Source organism: Microchirus variegatus, assembly GCF_963457635.1.
Source record: "Microchirus variegatus genome assembly, chromosome: 8".
Lineage (NCBI taxonomy): Eukaryota > Metazoa > Chordata > Actinopteri > Pleuronectiformes > Soleidae > Microchirus > Microchirus variegatus.
This window is the reverse complement of record NC_139809.1, coordinates 4,916,758-4,938,485: the sequence shown is the minus strand read 5'-3', so window position 1 is coordinate 4,938,485 and position 21,728 is coordinate 4,916,758. Positions and strand designations below refer to the sequence as shown.

Below are 21,728 nucleotides of genomic sequence, written 5' to 3'. Positions count from 1 at the left end.
AGATTAATCACTTTTATTTATACATTGCCAGGAGTGTTTACCACTGCTTTCAGTTAAAACCTGCCTGGAAAAAAAAGGCCAATGTGTATGACAGGTCACTAACCTGGTCCTCTGATTGAGAACCAAACACCGCAGACTGTGTTACAGTAAGTGTGCTGTAGTGCAGAGAGCTTTGAGTGGTCAACAACACAAGAAGAGTGCTGTTCAACTTTTGCTTTGCCGGCTGTCAGGTTTTAGTTCGGGTGACGGGCGGAGTGGCAGGATATCACTTTCTAGGTTGTGCCTTCAGCAAACTGATAGATACAGCCCATAGCAGAAGGAAATCTAATAAAACACCATAAATAGATCACTGTTGCCTGTACTTTCTTTGTCTTTTCAAGCTTCTCTTTCAGCCCCTGTGTATTTTTTGAGCATTCTGCAGCTTTTACCACATCTCTCCCCGACTGCCTTCTTCTGCTGCTTGTTGACCACCATGATGTCCGATTGGTTAACGGTCCTTATTTAATAGTCTGGATCTAGAAGACCTGCAGGACATTGGCTACCATTCCCAAGCCATTTTGAAATTGGGACCTCCAGTCCTTGCTCTGGGCAGAAATTACTGTGCCATCCACTTGGTTCTGGCATTGCTCAATACCACTTTTTATGACTGATACAGATAGCAATATTGCACCCTTGAGTATCTGCCAATATCGGTCCAATACAGTCTTCTTAGGAAATTAAACTTGGCTGTTTTGCTTTTTTCTTCTTTTATCTTAAAATAGGTCCACAAATTTCACACGACTCATATTTACGTGTGGTATTTACTGGTTTTGGATTGTATTGCAAATGTCAGATATCTGATCCAGTGATTTTGACCAGTATCAGACTGGTAACAATACCAAATATCATATCTGTTCATCTCTAATGGCGTTCTATGCATCGGTACCTGCCTGCATCTCACATCCTTGTATTGTGTGTTGAAAATGTCTTGCGCGCAATCCTGCCCAGCCTCCACCAAGGCTTCTCTTTGGTGTGGGGGACCCTGGTGTCTATCAATATTGCGCTGTTCTTGTGCTGCTGTAATTAGTTCTGCTGTTCCTCCTCTCACACCGGCCTTTTCCAGGGAGTTCCTCAGTGGATTCCTCCTCCCCTTTTCATTAGTGTTTTCTGAGTGTACACAGACAAGTGTGTGAGATCAGCTGATTACGAACACATTTTTTTTATAGCTTTCCCTGTGGGGACATTTTTTAAACGCAAACACATTTGACAGAATTTGTGACAATGGACAGTATTGTTTAAAAACTCTCAGTAGATACAACTTTTCAAAACATCCCCAGAAACCTTCCAGATATGGTTTTGCATTCTTTTTTTCCCCAAACATGTTTTTCTTCACTACCTGGTGTCCAATGGGAAGTGAAATGATTCTATGCTTCTTGGTGTATTAGTTTACAACTAGACGCTGCCTGTGGTTTCTGTGGCAAGTTTGGTTTTCTACCTCGCTTTCCTTTGATTAATCTCGGCCCATTTCTTAGAATAAACAGAAGTTTGTAGATTTCCATGTTGGCCACGCACTCGCACATTGCACTCAATCATATGCTTGTATGTCTTGTAAACACACAAGTTTATACTCGACCCTAAAGTGTTTACTCCAGCGGCCTTGTTGTGGTTTACAGTCGACTCAGCCCACAGAGCTTTGTTTACCACTTTCGGGGCTTTTCTGTAAGACTGTGCAATGATGAAAATTCATGCGTCACATTCGGCTCCCGTCATCGTTGGATTGTAGTTCTGAATGAGTGAACTTGTGACTTGATGGTGCGGACCAAAGTCGAAGCCAGACCTTAATGACCTGTGACAGTTGTTGCCCATCTGTTTGTGGGGCAGGACAACTCGGGCTGTGCCCTCCTTCTCTGCTCTAATTAGAGTGTCTCGTAGGAGGAGTCTACGCAGTGCAATCTGTCTGCTCCGCTGTTCTGCGGCCACTGTCGCAGGAATCACCAGCTGCTTCGGGGCTTCCTATCAGCTGGTGTAACAATGGTCACCCCGGATGATAATTGGATAAGATTCACCCCTTTTGTATAATTCAGGAGCCATCTATCTCACTTGTGTCTTAATGCCCCGTCCCTTTCTCCCTGTCTCTCTTTCTTTTCCGTCTGTCTTTCTTTGTAGCATGGGTATTGACGAAGAATCATGAGCCCGTACTTTGGCTCAATTATACTTTAAGTAAAGTGCTGTCGCTGCTATGCTAATGAGGTCATAGTGACAATGTTAACATGCTGATAAGCAGGTGTGACATTTCAGTGTTGACCATCTCAGATTAGTGTGCTATCGGGATAAAGTTTGCTTATTTCCAAATACATTGCGTATTGTTTGAGCGGCATATCTCAGTGCTATACAAATAAAGTTTTGTGTTTATTGGCATTTTTTTTACAAGAAAAGCATAAGAAATTAATAGGTAATGGTGCAACAACGATTTTTCTCCAATAAAAGCTATCACATTTATTTATTTATTTATGTTAAAACAAGATATTTTGGAGGATTCTTATTCTGTATCTCAGGGAATATAGTTTGCATGTCTTTACTGATATTATGTGAATGAACACGTCTTGTTCATCCCGTTTAGTTTTATGCAAATTCAGCTTTTTTGTGTATACATTCGGTGTTGCAATAATTATATGCAAACAGGGTTTCTGTTGTGTATAGGATGTATTTATTACACACCAGATACTTTTTCCATTTGCTGAGACAGTCGGCTACTTTACATAACACAACGTTTCAAGGAACGCACAGAACTATTTCTGCTGTAATGTGTCCTCACTGTAATGCCTTTTTTTTTTCGTTTGTTGCCTTCGTAGACCACCTAATGATAGTATGTCAGGGAGGTTGAACGTAATCCTTTTCGTCATCGTTGTTCTATCATCATAACAGATGCATCTGTCAGCAGGGGGAACAAAAAGCCAGTGACGAGCGGAGCGACTCTTGTCTGGTTTTCTTAGACGGCCAGGAATGGGCAGGTCCCACTCACCCTCTTTAATACCATTTGATAAGCCGCTATGAAAGAGCTGCATTTTCTCTTTTTCTTTTTTTTCATTTAGCCCAGAAGCTTTTTAGGTAGGTGTGTTGATGGGAGGGTTAAGAGAGGGGTTAAGCCAAGCTCACTGATTCAGAAACCAGTTGATTAGGGCATGGAAACTGTTAGCAACGTACAACGAGGATCTTTATACAAACAGTGCTTCAACGGGCATTTTTCATTATGTTGAAGGTAAACGTTTTTTGTAACGTGTTTTTGTCGTGTGTGTGTGTGTGTGCATCTAACACCGGAATCAAGGAGCAGTTACCTCCGCAGCGGGCATGAATGACAGATGAAGAGCTTATCTGTAATTTGGTGAAGCGCTTCAATGTGTTCAGGCTTGTTGGCAACTTCCCATCTGCGGAACAAAAGCCCTGCTAAGAGGCTGGATTTTCATCTTGTCACAGCAGTGAGAGGAGCCTGTAGCCGCTGAAGGTGCAGGAGTGACCCGCAGTGTGTAACACGTACGTCTGCACAGTCGTGTGAAGAAAACCCTTCATCGGCGGCTCACCCTCCAGCTCCTTTCCTCCCGGGTCGACCCAGGCACAAACATGCCCGACAGTCATCGCACACTCCTGGCTTTATATTTGTTGAGTTTATAAGACTCTATAGCAACAGCATCTGACCTCCTGCCAATTATTCTATCATCACAGGACATAGAACCTAACTATTTACATGTGTCCATAAATCTAATGTGCTGCTGGAATCATGCATTCTTTTTTTTAAGGTAGAAAAATAATAATAATGAAGGATATAACTGGATCCGACTTGACAAGTTAATAATGATAATGAATAAAATGATTTTAAAATTACAAAATTACAAGATATATATATATATTATATATACACACGCATCATTTTTATTTTTATTTAAATCATTAGGTTGGAACAAATGATTATTTTCATGATAGTTAAAAAAATAAAATGTTGGGTTCGATGGTGTTTGATGGTGATGTTCTGAAATGTCTCGTTTTGTCCAGAAACCATTTTAATAACGCGCTCAAATTGTCTTATCGATTTAGTTATCAATTAATAACTGATGAATTGTTGCAGCCCTAGAAACGTACTGCGTGTGCTTTTAACCTTCCGTTAGTTGCCCTCTCAATCGTACAGCTGACGACCTTTTATCGGACAGTGCAGTCAATCTGTGCCGAGAAGTGAAGTCTTAAGTAAAAAAGACAATTGAAAGAAATTATAATTTGAACAAACTAAGTATAGGCTAAGCACCACTTAGGCTGTAATTTAAGGCTGCTATTAGCTGAAAACTTTCACATCTTAAGTGCGAGACGAGCGCTCCTCTGCGAGTAAGTGTGTCTTGATAGTGTTAAAGGTCACAGAAGGATCTCTGAACAGGATTACATGGTTCTTAAATCTGTGTAGATGCTGACACAACAGGTGAAGTGATGCAAGTGCTTTACACAGAAAACTTAATGCTTTATTATTTTAAGACGGCTCTGAAACTTTTCCTGTCCTCTCTCGAACATTTTTTTTTTAATAATTATTTTGCAAAATTTTACAGTACATTTCTCTTATCTATCGCTTTGTTCTTTGTTTGACCGAGTGGCATTTTCTCGGTTTCACTTACTCTGTGGTCCTCCGTCGAGACCACCCCGGTGCTAAGTGGAGCCTGCAGAGCTTTTTTTTTGCCTTTCACTGAAACTTGACTGTGGAGGGGGGCGGAGTTGGGTTGTGCACTTTTGAGATTAAACAGGAATACTTCAGGGATCACTTTGTTTCAGGTTTCAACCCCTTGCGCCCCCCCTCCCCCCCCCCATAGGAGAAAGAGAGGTTCTCTCCTTGGTGAGAGCCATGTAATCCCCTGTCCAGCCGGTGGCTCACCGTCGTCACCTAACTGTACCTCTGCTTCTCTGTCTGTCCCTGCCTCAACAGAACAATGCGGACCAAGTTGCCTTCAGAGTGGGCGGCGGCCTGTTGGCGCTGGAACAAATTCTGCATGTCATCACCACCGCTTCCACACCCACTGCTGTTCCTCGTATTCCTCTCAAGTGAGTATTAGCACCGAATTGAAAATATTTAATTACTTGTAAATAAAGCAGACAGCTTGAATTTAAGTATTTTCCTATGATTTCATACACAACACAAAACGGTTGCTATGCATTTTTTTTCCCCCCACTATCATGTCTTTTGACTCGAGTTCATATTTCGAGCTAATGCAGTAGCTTGTTTAATTGGCTTAAATCTAAATTTAGGTTGATTATCAGCACTGTGATTTTATTGTATTGAATTTGGCTTCGATAAATCATCTTTTATTCTATAATGATCTTAAAATAAAGTTGGTTTTTTTTCCTCACCTTGTCCTACAATGTATCTCCATAGTGGTAATCTAATGAACACTGACCTAATCAGAGGCACTGCCCTAGTGCTTTAGAGCTTGTTTGTGTCTCTGAATCGGGTGCGTACCATTTTTTTTGGGGGGCAATTTATGGATTAGAAGTTAATAAATATATCCCTACTTATTCAATTCAATTTGAGGTCACGAAGCTCTCGTGTTAAGCTGCTGTTTTTGCTACATCATTTTCACGGGGCAATAATGAAAAATATCAAAGTAACGCTTAATGAAACCAATCACTAGCAATCACTTTGCTTTTCTTTGGTTATGAAATTATCACATTAGCTGTTTTTAATTGGGGCTCAGCTGTATATTCACAAGGCCTTAACTTCTCTCTAAGTGCATCCTTTATCTAACCTCACTGACAACACACTGTATTCCCGATTTGTTGTTTACGCACTCGCAAAAGAGTGAGTCACTGCTTACGCTTACTTCATCCCAATAAATATTCTGGAAATGCAGTGATGAGTCGCAGCGTTGCCCGACTAGAAATGAAAGCCTTTTTATTTCCATAATCAATGTGTGTTCATTCTTTTCCCCTGAAAATACAAAAAAAGCACACGCGTCCCATTTGTCATTTATAGTGCAGAGTATTTTTGAGTTGTGTGTCTGACGTTAAGCGTGTTCTGCCAGTAGATAACCCTTAAAGAGGCTGCCTCACTCACTAGTGGGACTCCGTAATGGACTTGAATGGCCTTGCTCCCCCCATTCATTAGCATTTTCTGGTCTTTGAATCCCCGCTAATGGACGAATGCGTCTTATATTTATAAGGCTTTTAAAGGTCATCAGATGTATATTGATTTTCTCGTATTCCATCTTCCTCAGTCGTTGTAGTCTGAGAGAATTTTAAGCCGACTTCTGAACTGGGAGACATTTTATTTCTTAAATGGAAACACTTTGCTTGTTTTGTTTTTTTTGGGGGTGGCTTGTACAATCATACACAACATTGTGAATACCTCATTGGCGTTTTAAGACATCGTGACATGGTGTGGTGATGGAACAGGAGGAACTAAGCTTTGTATGTTTATTTTTTTTACCCTCCACACACTAGGCCAATCCAACACTGGAGTCAGTTATGACTAGTTGCTCTTGCGTCACAGCAAAACCTGTCATGTAGAAAACAGGGTTACTCTGCATTAAATTAAAATAGTCACACAGTGGTTCAGTGGCGGGTTTCACTTAGTCCTGTGTTGCAAATCCTGCAGGACCCTCAGGCAAAACAGTTTATCCAGTCGCTTATAGAGTGCACCTCAGTAAATGAATATAGTTTTTACTTTCACAGCGTTGTAAGCTGCACATCAAACCATGCAAAATACAAGAGAGGTCAAACTTGCGTTGCGGCGTGGTGAGATTGGCAGAGTCGGTAAGCTGGTGACGAAATGCAACACAAGGACACAGCCAGCTGTCCACTTATCACTATCCGTCATCTGGATGGCTGTGTGGCCTAATGGGCTGCTATACTGACGCTAGCCCCAGAGTGCGCTACATTATCTGTTTACAGTGATGCTGCCGTATTGATCACCTCCTCCCCCCCCCCCCCCCCCCCCGCCAGATAAGTAGAGTGATTTACAAAAAAAAGGCAGCTGCGGAGATGCTCCTGCCATATCTCCCCCCGGGGAGGCTGATTCCATCTTGTTACCATTATATTAATGAGCTAATTCCTCTACAAGGCTCTGCTAATGTCCTAGAGTAACTCTATGGTCACTTGAATGTCTACTCTAGCATCCACCGTCATTAACTGTAGCTGGAGAGACGGTACGTCAAAATGTGTCTCAAATGGTTGGAATGTAGACTAGGGCGGAACAATTAATCAAATGTTTATCTTAATTGCAATACGGCGCAATATTCTTTAAAGCCAAAATGTGTGTGATAATATCATTTTAGTTATATGCACATTATTTATTTATGCACTTATTCTACAGACTGAAGAAATTATTTTATGCTTTTCAAATGAAAATGAGAATAATGATGTACAAATTACCGTTCCCTCTGATATCGCGATGTAATGTATATATAATACATATAATGTATGTTTATATTATGTTGTTTTGTAGCAGGTTTGACATAAACTTTGCAAAGGACAAAAATGGGGCGTTCTGTTTTAGTGTTAAATAGTCAGGGTTGTGTTTTTTGTTTGTTTTGTCTTGTGGCTTTTGTTATCCAGTAGAGAAAAAGGAAAAGAAATACCTGTGAACAGCCTCTGTCTGCCTGTGCACATCGTTTAAAAGCCCACTTCTTATATTTCTTAATTCAAAAGTTTCGATTCTTATCTCTTAGTGGTCTGTTGACAATTCTCATCTGTTAAAAACAGTGGCAGAGCTAAGAAGGGTAACATGGTGTTAACTTCACATGTTAACCCAATTTGTATTTCCACCTCTGTCTCACATGACCTGGTGCATCCTGTGAAATTGGACCCCGCTACCTGTGGTTTTATTTCAGGATGTTTTCCGCCATTTGTGCGTACGCGAGTGCACACACACTCGTGCTCCTGTGCATGATGCGGTGTGACGGCTCATCAGATTTCTGCCCCTTCATACCTGGCCAGAGTTAGACGTCTTGGACGCACTCAGGGTATCAGAGAGATCAACAGCAGAATCAAATTAAATGTCATTTAGATAGCAGTGAATGAGGGAATTGTTTGACAGCACAGGGAGATGGATTTGCTCCTCACCTTTTATTTTGGCTTAGGATTCTTTTTCTTCCCCTGAACACAAATTTACCCTGTTTAAGAGGCAGGGACTCAACCTGATCTAGAGGTTGTTCAGATTTCTTCAGCGTTGCTCCAGTCAGGCTTGACTGTGCACATAGGAAATGCACAGAGAGGGCGAGAAATGTGAAACTCGGGTTGAGGAGCACCGATCGCCGGGCTGATAACTTGAGAAAAACGACAAAACGCATAAAGAGCCTTGTATGTGTTTATCTTGTTGTCAGCTGAAAGGAGAGTTGGCTATTTACTATAAGAAATGGCTTTTGTTGAATGATTGACAAAACCCGTAACCCCCTCTATCTGTCTGTGAGTTAAACCTTATAGTCTGTATTTCTTATTTATGCTTCAGTTAATGAACCCAAGGTTATTTTTTTAAACGAAACTGCATATAAACCTTAAATGAAGTAATATTTTAGTAAAATGTAGATTTAATGTTGAACTCTCAAACTCCCCCCACAGTCTCAGCCTTATCGAGTGTAGACCTGTAGGCCACCCAGGCAGAGACCCAGAGGGCTGCAGGGTGGCGAGACAGGATCAGGTGTGATCAGGTGTGCTTCATCCTTCTACACTCTTAGAAATAAGGGTTCCAAAAGGGTCCTTCTACGGGGGCTGAAGTTCTACCTGGAACCATTTGCTTCTGAAAAACCCTTTCCTTAAGAAAGGGATTTTCAAGGGTTCTTGGTAACACTAATGGTTCCAGTAAGAACCATTTTGATCCAGAGAACCCTTTAGAACCCCTTTCCCGAATAAAGGGTTCTTGGTGGAACCCTCCGAAAGGGTTCTCCTATGAGGATACGCAGAAGAACCTTATATTAGAACCATATAAGGTTCATTTATTTCTAAGAGTGTACCTTCTCTTTGGACCTGATTAGGTTTGTAAATGTAAAATGGTATTCACATGGCTGTGTGAGTTTTTTTTGGGTTTTTTTATGTCTGCATTTTTCCCAACACCTAAAACTCGGTGACAATATTTAAATGCTTCATTTTTCACTGCATCAATGTTCTAAAAGTGACAGGACGGTACGTGGGTGAAGATGGATGGTAGCTGTGGTCATTTTTGCCGCCGTTTTTTTTTTGTAATACAGTAAGAAGAATAAGAAGTGTAGGTGGGGGAATGTTGCCTCTTTGGATGGGGTAGGACACATCAGTCCCTGCAAAAAAAAGGAATTGTGCAACATGAGACTGGCTGGCATGGCACTTCACTAAATTGTTCCACAAAATCTTTGACTGGAGCTGTCATTGGAGGGGCATTGAGACAGAGAGATTCCCAGAGAGGGCGGACTATCAGGTGTCATGCTCATCAAGCTCAATTAGGTGGGAGGAAACCAAAGACAGATCACTGTGATGGTTCATTGTACAGGCTGGTGTAAGGGCATAACTCAAACATGTCTTTTTTACAGGCTTCGCATTTGTTCAAAGTCATCCAAAGACAAGCCTGATTAGCCGTGTTACAAAGCAATCGCATGCTCATTACATGAGTGGTTGAGTGAGTCGATTTGGGAAGCCTGAGGGTCAGATCTGTCCTGCGTGGAGGAAAGTGATTTAATTAAAATATGATAGGAGTCAGGTTGAGGGAAAGAAATTTCATGCCAATACTTGTATATAGATTTGTGTTTTTTTTTTTTTGTGTCCTATTTATACAATCAAGTATTAATTGTTAAATGGTTAACAGCCGCTTTTGCAACTGCTAAACAATGGGGAACACCATGAACACAGGCTCTTTTATAGTTGAACGTGAATATACCTAAATCACTATGTCATTGTGATTGTTTGTGATGAATCTGCCCCTTCTCTAAATCTTCAACGCTATTCTTATTTGAATATCACATTACTGAACGTTAAGGTTTTGCATGGCTGAATTCCAAGGAGTGTTGCTGCTCTGGATGCAGCTCGGACTGTTGATTTTGAGATTTCATCATCATTATATAATAATAATAATTATTATTATAAGGGGTATTTTTTTTTTTTTTATCGAAGTTGTCAGCAGGTGTCTAATCAACAGGGACCATGGTCCCTAAAACCACAGTAGTGACTTCGGGCCTCTGAAGTAACTCCTTGTCCTTTGCAGGAATGCACATGACAGCCATGACAGTTTGAATTTTATAAGCTGTGTGAAGCATATAATTATACAATTGTGTTTGAGAGCTGGCATTTGAGTTGTTGTTTTAGTGTTTTGCCGAGCTTTGTCTCATGTTCGGCTGGAGAGTCCTGATTCTGCATGGCTGCACACAAAGTATAGTTTTTGCTGGGATCTTGTGTTACCTCACCTCTTCAGTGCACTCGACCATTATGGGTACCGGCTAGACCTTTTTTTATACAGTCTTTATGCTTTAATATAATTACTGTCAATATAGCTGGCATGCTGGACTGTAACAATTTTCAGGAAAGCTTCTTTTTTTTTTTCTTTTTTTTTGTGAGTGGACAGAAGTAAGATTCCGTGTTAGATTTGGACACAATCCCATCGGACTAAATATAATTCTTCTCGCATTAACACCACATTCCATGTCTGACAGGCTTTACACTTGCAACGCCAGTTATGTTTCGACAAAACAACCAATCTGCCCACTAGCGAATCCAAAGCACAGGAGAGAGAAGGATAGAATATATATATATATATATACACTACCGTTCAAAGGTTTGGGCTCACTTAGAAACGTCCTTATTTTCGAAGGAAAAGCACTTTTTTTCAATGAATATAACATTAAATGAATCAGAAATCAACTCTATACATTGTTAATGTGGTAAACGACTATTCTAGCTGCAAATGTCTGGTTTTCAATGGAATATGTACGTAGGTGTATAGAGGCCCATTTCCAGTGTTCTAATGGTACATTGTGTTTGCTAATTGCGTTAGAAGGCTATTGGATGATTAGAAAACCCTTGTGCAATTATGTTAGCACGGCTGAAAACGTTTAAAGGTCAAACTTATTATTTTTGAATAAAAAGCATTATTTCTAATCTTGTCAATGTCTTGACTATATTTTCTATTCATTTTGCAACTCTTTTGATGAATAAAAGTGTGACTTTTAATGGAAAAAATTGTGTAGGTGACTCCAAACTTTTGAACGGTAGTGTATTATATGAGAGAGAAAGAGAGAGAGAGATCTATATAGAGGATAGAGGAAGTTATTGACAGACCTTGGTCTGCCCCCAGGCTAATCTCTTTTCCTTCACCATGCCATTGCCAGCATGGTTTAACTGAAAATGCACAGCAGATGTGAAGGTTTCGGTAGATATCAAAATGTTTACCATTTGAAATAAACATGGCCTACTTTAGGCACCGGAGAGACACATTTCTCTCTTACCACTGAGCAGATAGGACATGCCATTCTGCCAATGGAAAAAAAATATACAGTTGTCAGAAAATATTAACTGATGAAACTAGGGGTTAGAGGGGGAGTAGCAGTCACAGCAGAATGATTGGTCAGTTATCTGAAGCATTAATCTTCTCTGGGACTTGTTTTAAAGCAGACATAATACAGAGGCTGGGCTCAGGCCCTGGCTGCTGCCTGGCGGCTGTGAAGAGCTGCTGAGAGGAATAGTTTTATCTCTCCAGCGGAAACGCGGCACCATCTCGGCCAAGATGGGGCTGCGATTGTGTTCGGCTTCTCTGACGGTGGCTCTAGCGAGGGGGAGTCTCCACATAAGTAGAGTTTTTATTCCCCAAATCGGCTTCTTTACTTGCACTGACAGCGCGACAAACTATGCCCTTTAGGATCCACAAACACAGAGGAGTGTGTTTGGTTTCCTGATGACTGCTGATAGTCTTGTCCGTACCTCGGGGGGAAGACATTTAAATTACAGTTGTAGTGTTTCTCTAATGAATTATGAGCAGAGGACTGTTATTATCGTGCCTTGTGGCGTTTCTAACTTGTGTTTTAATAATGGTTTGTCATCTTTTTTGTCAGATCTCTCTGTGCTGCTGTAAACACCTACTACCTGGCATGTTCCTGTTGCCCGCTCAACTGTGCCTATGTGCTGCTTAGCAACAAGATAGCACTTCTCATTGACCTGCTGATGCATCAGCTAACGGTAAGTGTTTGCACCCCCCAAAAACAGCAAATTATTCAATATTTCACTTTTCTGGCTTTATTATATTTGATTCAAGTACTGTAACTTTGCAATTAATATGTTCACAAAGAATCAGAAATTCACATAAATGTATAGATCCTTTGTTTTCTCGACGTACTGTGATCACAGACAAAGTCCTGTCTTTGATGGTGGTTGTTCCTGTTGTAGTGTTAATAAAAGACAGAGCAAGACAAGCTAGCGGGTAACAAACCGTTGCTCAAGTCTGCTACAGATGCGTCCTGACTGACAGCGCAGGCAGGCAGGCTGCACTGTGGCAACATGTCGGCCCCGTATCCTTCAGCACTCTCTAAGAGCGACTGTAAACATCAGCCCACTCCAAACTTCTAAAGGTGGCGGCTCGCTGGGGCTGCCTAAACTCACAACACAGACGGGACGCGGCTCAGGCACAGGGTTGTGGTACATACATGAACTCTACTGGGGCTTCCCTTCTCCAGTGCCGAGTTCCAATCCAAAGCAGTCATATTTCCTTAGGGCGAGCAGGGGAAAGGTTAGCCCGTATGTTTCGGTTTATATAAAACATATCCCTGCAGCTGCTCTGCTGACTGACATATCCAACAGCGCTGCAGCAGACAAACTAACTGTTGTGAGCAACGCAGATTAAGAATTAGACTCGACAAACTTGTGCTCCTGCACACACACCCCCCCCCCCTCCCCCTTTGATGAGTTGCAATTTAACTATTACTTGTACGTGTGCATGTCTATGTTCTGGTATGCGTGTGCATGAGCAATAGAGTAAAGCAGTGGGGGTAGTGCTGCCATGTGAGCATGTCCACTTTTAATTAGATTTGTGGAGAATGTCGGTGGATTTACCTTTGCTGTCAGCGTTCACCCCGACCATTAGACCAAATGAGAACGGGTTTTAACTTCTTAGCAGCACTTTATTTAAAAAAAAACAAAAAAAAACAGACTTATGCGTATGTATTTCATTCAAGTTTGCCTGAAAATGTGAAACGGCAAAAATGCTCTAATCTAGTGTCTTGTATACAGCATTTGTTTTAGGATTTCATCTTTTTAGGCTGAAGGATGTTCAGAGTACATCTTTTCGTGATTGCACCAGCTTTCTTGCTGTGTTTGTGCGCCTCCACCATGAATATTATGATTGTTGTTGTTTATTATTAAAATGATTCTGCTTAAAAATGAATTAAAAAGTGGAATATAGCTAATAATTATATGTAAATGAAAAAACGAAGGCTGAGTGTTAATTGAATAACAATTTTACGCATGCTGGAAATTGAAGTACCTTGTTTGTTTAAGTGTCTAGTAGCATTAAGGTTTATTAAGAAAGCTGACCCAATAGTTTCCCCCAGTTTATTAATTCTTGAGTGTTTTTTCTCTCGCAGCTCTATGTCCCAGATGAGGACAAGCCCATTTTTGGGCGCACTGTGAACAAACAAGTATTTGAGGGTTTGACGACGTGCCTTCTACAGACCACGGCTACTATCTTTGGGTCCCTGTGGCTACATCTCATAGAGTTTGGACAAGGCGAAAACATACAGATTCCCTCCCCGGATGACAAGGTCAAGCCTACCACTGAGTCCTTCAACAATCGCACACAAGACCTCATCAGGTATTTTCCTTCCGGTGGCTACTGTCACGCTGCTTCTCTTCCCTCCAACATGGCAACCCTTTCCCTCTTGTAGTACACCCCCCCCCCTCTCCACTTCCCTACGCTGGGTTAAGAGTTGACCCACCTCTGATTTCCTCAGCCGCGTGTAAAGAATAGGCTGACAAAAAAAACTCAGATCTCTTGGAAGTGGTCCAACTGGTGTCTTAGTTTGGGAAGAATGGAAGAATGACGATTTATTCTGGCACACTTCCAGCTTGTACTTTTTCAGCACATTTAGTGCCACATTTCAAGTCAAATCAGTTCTTGGGGGTGGTGGACAAAGTAGCATAAACAAAGAGCACTTCCCAAAAGCTTTGAAAGGTCCTCTTGAATCTGGTGTTTGAGTTAGCCATGTGGGTACAGGCTGTAGGGGTCTGTGCAGTGTTGCAGTAATGTACGCTGTGAGGAAAGGCAGGCCCAGCCTGATGAAGCCTTATGGAAGAGTGCAGCCTTTTTTTTTTTTTCTTTTTTTTTTAACCATCCCTCCCACAAGCTATGATTCATCTGGACAGAGCAGCTGCACAGGCCCGCCACTCTCATCCACTGACCCAGTCGTAACCCTGGAGACAGGGGAGGGCCTGAGAAAAATGGTATCTCCAGGCTGGTAATCCCAAGTACGAGCTCAAGATTTAGCTCGACTGCCTCGTATAATGTATACGTTAGTGAGGAAGGACAAAAGATCAAAACATTTTTAGCTTTTGCAACACTCTGCCATTATACTAGTCCATATATCACATAGAAAGGAGTTTACCATTTCCTTCCCTCTTATTATTAGTTTCTCAGTTTGACTTTAAGTCCTTTTAGTCCCTTTCCTTATTATTAATGTTTCCAATGTGTGCTCAGATGTCGGGAATAAACGGAATAGGTTCGACCACCAAGCTGGTTGTCAAATAGCAAGCGGACATTAAAGTTTAGCAGTCACTGTGACGAAAGATTCTTTCAACCCAAGTAAAGCTGTGGAAGAGGATCAAGTCAAAACAATGGGACTTGGGTTCAAGTGTCACATGACCTGCCGTGGCAGTTGTAAATATGTCATAATCACCTGTTATTGTGGGCGAGGACCTGGTGAGTGACAGCTCGAACAAAAAAGGTATGCGAAGGCAGCAAAGAGTCAAGACCGCTGATAAAATAAGGAGCAGTGGCACAGATCGTATCGGTGACATTGATTGGCAGATGTGGCACTCGCTAGATTTTCATAGATTGTCGGGGCCCGAGCCTGAAGGTGCAGCCACACCGGAGAGCTGTGAGATGACGCGCCCAGGTCAGCAGACTGTCAAAGGCCTGGAGCTGGGCTGGCACAGGGGCCAGAACAGCCCTCTAATGACACTATTAGTGGTGATTTGTGGCTGAAAGAGTACAGGGAACATGATCATGAGCCCCTTACATTGGCAAAGACAAATTGGAGATATCACAGTAATAGCAGGGGGTGGAGGGCCCAGGTGAGGTATCCACTTTCAGCTACAGTGCTGTGGAAGTATGCACAGTAAAGGCCTTTGTTTGCCTGTGTGAGATGAGCTTTTTCGCAAAGGAACTCATTCATGCTAAATTTGCTTTTAAGTTTTCAGGGAAATTTAATCCATGCATGTTTTTTCTCCTGTGTGTGTGTGTGTGTGTGTGTGTCTTACAGCTATGTGGTAAACATCGGTCTGATTGACAAGCTGTACGGATGCTTCCTGTCCGTCCAAAGTCCTGTTGACGAGCACCCCAAGATGTCGGCTTTTCTCCAGCAAGCCTCTGCTCTGCTGCACAATATGTGCAAGCTTTGTTTTGTCGCAACTGGACGGTGAGTATGTTTCTTACACTAAAATTAAACACGTCTGTGAGCTCCTGATCTTCGCAAACAAACAAAAACTTGTTTCCGAGCATCTAACGGCAGAGACTCGGTCACTGTCGGTTCTTAAATGTCTGAAAGGATCCATAAAGACAGGCTCATGGTTACTCAAACAAAGACTGGTTCCTCTGCAATCAGCCAGCAGGTCGTTTCCTCCAGCCAGCTCGCCGGTTAAGCTGTCGTTACTGCAGACAGAGATAGGTATCTACTTGACCCAGCGCCCTGTCACTCACCATAAACCTTAGCCTGCAGTGCGGGGGGAGCCCACCCATGTGCGTTTCAGTGACCTCCACTAAGAGAGGTTTAGTGGCACTGCTGACAGAGGCTAAGCACACAGACACGCTGAGCGACATCAGCACCACAATCCCTCACCTAAAAGGAAAATAAATGTTGACCATGGTAGCAGCAGGTCCAGATATACCTTTGTATAATGTATTACCTTCAATGTTGAACTGGAATAAAACTATATGTATTTAGTGGTACACTACCCTTCAAAAGTTTAGGGTCATCTATACAATTTTTTTCCATTAAAAGTCACACTTTTATTCATCAAAAGAGTGGCAAAATGAATAGAAAATGTAGTCAAGACATTGACAAGATTAGAAATAATGATAAAAATAATCATTTTGCCCTTCAAACTTTGCTGTTTTCAGCTGTGCTAACATCATTGCACAAGGATTTTCAAGAGTTTCCTAATCATCCCATTGCCTTCTAACGCTATTAGCAAACACAATGTACCATTAGGACACTGGAGAGATGGTTGCTGGAACTGGGCCTCTATACACCTATGTACATATTCCATTAAAAACCAGACGTTTGCAGCTAGAATAGTCGTTTACTTCATTAACAATGTATAGAGTGTATTTTTGATTTATTTAATGTTGAAATGTTGAAAAAAGTGCTTTTCCTTCAAAAAATAAGGACATTTCTAAGATGAATCGTTCTTTCAATCACTGTGCTTCTGTACCGTGGCAGCTGCAAGGAAGCGATGACCAGTCACTGTTTGTCACCGAATATAATGAGAGAAAACTCTTGTGTCTGGTCTTGCAGGTCTCGTCGGAGCATGGTCAACAAGCTACGTTCTGTCTGTCATGTTAGGAGAATGCTTGATGTGCTTGTCGGAATATTTTGGCCATGCCAGTTGCTCTGTCAGGGGATTATGATGGCATTAGAAGGCTGTGTTCTTGCCTAGCAGCATATTTCACACAGAGGCTGTTGGCTAACATCAAGTATCGGCATGCACTGTAGCTTTCTACCCAGAGGTCACACGCCCTCTATTCTAAGTCATAGCTGGTGCTGGTGCAGTTAGTCTTGACTCATCAGTCTGTAGCCCCAGTGTTTTTCAACTGCAGGTGACCCAAAAGACCCAATAGAATGGTTTAATTATTAATTAATTAAATTTGCAGCCATTTTTTTAGGTCAAATAGTGGTTTCTCATCAAATTAGTTTGGTTCGTTTTTGTACTGATTGTTTTCACCATCTAGAATGGATGTCTTTATTTTGAAGCATCTCTCAGGCTTATGATGACCAAAAAGGTAATCACAGAAAAAAAAAATAATTGGTCATTATGACGAGTGAAAGCTGTCGCAACCAGCCGATTGTGATATTAAATATTCTTCATGGCAGAAAATAACGAGTCGGAGGTAAAACATTAAAAGAATCGTTGTTATTGTTTTATCATTTCTGAGAAATTCTAATATCATTGATTATTTAAAAAAAAAAATATATATATATATATATATATATTTTGCCAAGTTATTTTGAGTTCTGAATGTTTTTATGTCACTTGCCCAGACACATTGGTTAGATCTTTGACTTAAATGAAGCCTGATCTCTGTGCTGTCAAGCCCGTACCTCCTCTGCTTAAACCAGCATTATCCTTGGCTTTGTTATTAAATGTCATTTACAATGAAAGGATGATGTTACCAATCCCTTTAACCAATTGGGTCGCTTGTTGTTCCAGTGAAGCGAGCACCTTTTATCCTCGAATCCTCTCATGTGGGCTTTGATTTAATGTGCCAAGGCTCTCCGCGCCCTGCCAGACGAGCTCAGTTCAATCCGCCAGCGTTGAGCCCCTGAACTTAACGTCATGGCGTTACTATGTTTACTATTGCTGGAGTGGGAAGCGGAAGAGACCATTTTGACGGCTCCACTCTTCATCTGCAAACTAACTGGCTCGCAGTGGCTAATCTAAACCATTTACGTTAACAAGTGAGATATACTGGAAGCTCCTTACGACGCAAAGCGCAGTCGTTCCACGTACGTTTAAAAGCGAAGCACGCAGAGAGCTGAAAATGAACTTAAAGAGCAGCTGTGATCCAGCACGTCAACGAGCAACAGATTTTATACTTGGTACTCGTCCACCCGCAAGCACTGAGTGGAGTCAGGATATACAGCAGTGCTAGCAAAATATCCCTTATATATGGGAGATAATTTTACTTTATCTCTAAGGTCTTGTCTGGTGAATAAATCCAGAAGCTGCTGAAGTTCAGTTTGTGTCCTTCCTTGGCCTCTAGATAACAGTGAAGGAGATGCAACAGCAGAAAGGCACAGAATGAAAACTCAAAAGTGTGTGCTTTATTGAATTTTTTGTTTTTATTTTCTGACAAATCATGTCCGCCGTCTCACTCTCCAGAGCTTTTGACAACAAACATCAGGACCCGACTGGACTGACGCCCTTGCTGCAGTCCACAGACCTGGTGGGAGTGGTGCACACTCTGTATTGTATCCTGCTGCACAGCTTCTTGCCAGAGTCTGCTTCCCAGAGTCAGGAACCCTACGGCCCCGGGGTCATCCAGGTGGCTTTGCAAGGCATCCGCTTCCTCAACAGTTTTGCCCTGCTTGACATATCTGCATTCCAGGTATTCACGACAAATGCAAAATATATTGTTTGTCTTTTGTGTGTGTGCGTGTGTGTGTGTGTGTGTTTTAAAGCTTGGAATTAGCGGCGTCTGCATTGCCGTTCACAGTGGATGGTTACGATTTCAAAGAGCTGATACCGTGAAGTCATTTTTATCTTGCTACAAATATTTAAACAATCCTGCCTGGATTTAATAAATGTGTATACATGATCAAATTGATGCTGGCCCCTTTGTTAAGAGCAATTAGAAGAGGAGTTACTCTCCTTGGGACAAAACTGACCCGTGGACATAAACACATGTGCCCTTTGACCCCAAGGTCATAAGGCCCGGTGGGTCAGCCGTTAGGACGGAGCGCGCGTGATTAGCACTGTACGCCGGGCTGTACATTACCCGCTGCGAGAAGGAGCGGGGGGGGGGGGGGTGACAGCTTCACTGTGTTAAGTCATCACATAGACAGAGAGGCACGAGAACAAACGTTAATTATTTTAATGTCTCGGCGTTATTACTTTGAAGCGGTTTCCTCTCGCTGACCTGCCACGCTCGGGCAACTCAAAACAGCTGCGAATGAAAGAGTTCCACAGCAGAGGTTTTATGAACATTTTAAATAACTTTTTTTGGGGGGGGGGGGGGGGGTTGATTTTAGTTTTTTGGGCTTTGAGTTGTAATCACCTTGTATTTCACTTTACCCAACAGACTAAAAGTCACTCTGGTGGATGGACAAGCAGAATTCAACCCATTTGTTCTTCTCTACTTTCAGCTCCTAATTATGTTTTTATGAGAGAATTTTTACATAACTTTTACGGTAACACTTTAGATTAGGGAACACATATTCACCATTAACTAGGTGCTTATTAACATGCATATAAGTCGCATACTAGCCCTTTATTAGTAAATATTAAGCATGTATTAACACCTTATTTAGGAAAATCTTAATTCATGTTGTAATGGAATTAGAATAACGTTATGTAGAATAAGGTGAAAATATGTGCTTAATGATTAATAATAAAGGACTAGTATGCTACTTATACATGTTAGTAAACACCTAGTTAATGGTGAATATGTGTTACCACTTTTACTTAAACATATACTTTTTAAACTTTGTTTCCATGTTGACAGAATATGCAACAACCACGAAGTTAACCGTGGCGTTGTCCATACCGTCTTTTTGAAACTTTAATATGACTTTTTTTTCATTATAAATAATTATTCAGTTTAACAGCTGCTTAAATGCTTGTAGCATATTGAGAATGTGTGTTAATTTCCGTGTTTGACCACCACTGCGTGTAGCTTCTCAGGTGTTTATGGATGTTACACATACTAACACACCCAAACTTCCACTGGTACCGTTTGATCTTTACGGTGCTTTGTCACACTGACGTGTTTAATAAATACTGTCTCTGAGCTGCTTGTAGTATCTCATCTCTGAGCAGGATTTGGGTGTTTTATGGTGGAATTGCTTACACTCGTACGCCATGTATGTTCCCCACCAGCCAAACGTCAAACCTTTTTTTATTACTTTCTATTAGTATGGGGTTCAACTCTTTGTAATTACAATCGTCGACAATTTATGGTGATTTTACTTGTGAAACGCGCTAATATGCTTTGTCTGTCTGTGGTTTTCCAGTCTATTCTAGGAGCTGAGGGCCTTTCTTTAGCTTTCCGGCACATTGTCAGCTCCCTGCTCTGGTACTGCTCTCAGCATTCCTCTGAAGAGCTGCTACATGCAGTCATCACCTGCGTGGGATTCTTCACCGTCAACCACCCTGGCAACCAGGTAAACTGAACCTGAACCAAAAACTTTAATTTTAATCATTTGAGAAGGTAAACACCAAAATATAGAGTGTGTGTGTAAGAGGTTTAGGGTTTGTGTTCATTTGTGACAGTCGTGTTGTATGGCGTTGGTTAACTGTTAAATACATACAAAAAAAAACAACAGAAATGATACATCTTGATAAATAATGTTGAATAAATTTTATTCAAAATCTTCCAGAAATTGTCCATAACCATCTACAAATTGCGTGTTTTATCTGTCTATTGTTCCAAAATCAAAGAATATTAAATTCCTTATCATACAACTAGGAACAGCTTCTGAAAACCCATAAAAACCCTCAGAAATGCAGATGCAGAAAGGCAGAAATGGAAAATACTCTTTTAATAAAAAAAAAAGAAAAGTCAATGGAACAATCACGTTTAGTTTCAGTCCAACTTAACACAGTCTAGTAATTGCTACCGTTGCTGTCACTTTGCTGATTGTTCGCCAAAGCGCAAGCTGAATTAAACCCATTGTATTATGAAAAGGGCGTCTGTTGTATCAACAAGGCCCGGCTCGTATCGCCTTACCTGTGTTATTCTCATGTATTATTTGTCAGAAAAGGGGTGTACTTTTGTAATTGTAACAAAAAGCACCCGTTTAAAGATTCATGTCGTGGCACCTTTCTTGCTTTGGGTCCCGTGTGTGTCGTCTTTTGTCCCGCAGAGTGACCCCATTGTTCCTCCACGGTAAAGCAGGGCCGCACGCCCGGGCCGCGGCGTTAAAAAAAAAAAAAAAAAAAACTACAGAGGAAGCTACAATTGAAGTGAGCGCGATGTGATGGAGCAGACCTGGCTGCTGTGTAATTGGCTGTCATGCATGGCCCGTCTACCGGGCCCCTGATTAGCCATGCTACAGTTGGCTGGGCTTTGATTATGTTAAACCTGACCCACACAGGCAGCAGCCACAGCTTCATTCACAAACCTCTGTTACATTTAAATATGCAGTCACAGCCATCACATTAATTAATGGACTGATTACTTATTCTAATTTTTCCCCTTCAAATTAAAGGTCCTTCCTCTCGTCTATGGCACTTAAGTCCCCCTCTGTGTCCCCCTCTGTGCTCCTATCCAATTTAATTATCATGTACAGAATTAGCATTTGTTGCTCATTGTGGACCCGATTTGCATATTACATTGAATAATTAAATTTAGCCTGATTATTAAATTACATAGACGACAGATGATTTGTCTTTGTACACCCGCAGCGCAGACGATGGATTAAAAATATTTGCTTGTTGCTAATTTGATGCAAAATCTGTCATTCCTCCACAGCCTGAGAGCACTGCCGTGCCAAGACGAATGTTTAGAGAAAAGGCACCGAAAAAAAAATCACTTACCTTGCTTCTTGGTTTTAGAATTTAATTTAGACGGGAGGGGGTGAGGGGCGGGGGTGGGGTGGGGGGAGAAAAATCATATTTGAGTC

General features: G+C 41.5%; 1 protein-coding gene across 1 annotated transcript in view; it reads left to right on the top strand.

The window, feature by feature from the left end:
- scaper (S-phase cyclin A-associated protein in the ER) overlaps window positions 1–21,728 on the top strand; it is a gene marked incomplete at both ends in the record, with an annotated part of 58,402 nt that overhangs the window by 30,646 nt on the left and 6,028 nt on the right. The window contains 6 exons of the mRNA XM_083893994.1: window positions 4,937–5,052; window positions 12,012–12,135; window positions 13,536–13,762; window positions 15,429–15,584; window positions 18,268–18,493; window positions 20,118–20,267. Coding sequence (XP_083750120.1) covers window positions 4,937–5,052; window positions 12,012–12,135; window positions 13,536–13,762; window positions 15,429–15,584; window positions 18,268–18,493; window positions 20,118–20,267 — 999 coding nt within the window. The remainder of the gene's footprint in view (window positions 1–4,936; window positions 5,053–12,011; window positions 12,136–13,535; window positions 13,763–15,428; window positions 15,585–18,267; window positions 18,494–20,117; window positions 20,268–21,728) is intronic.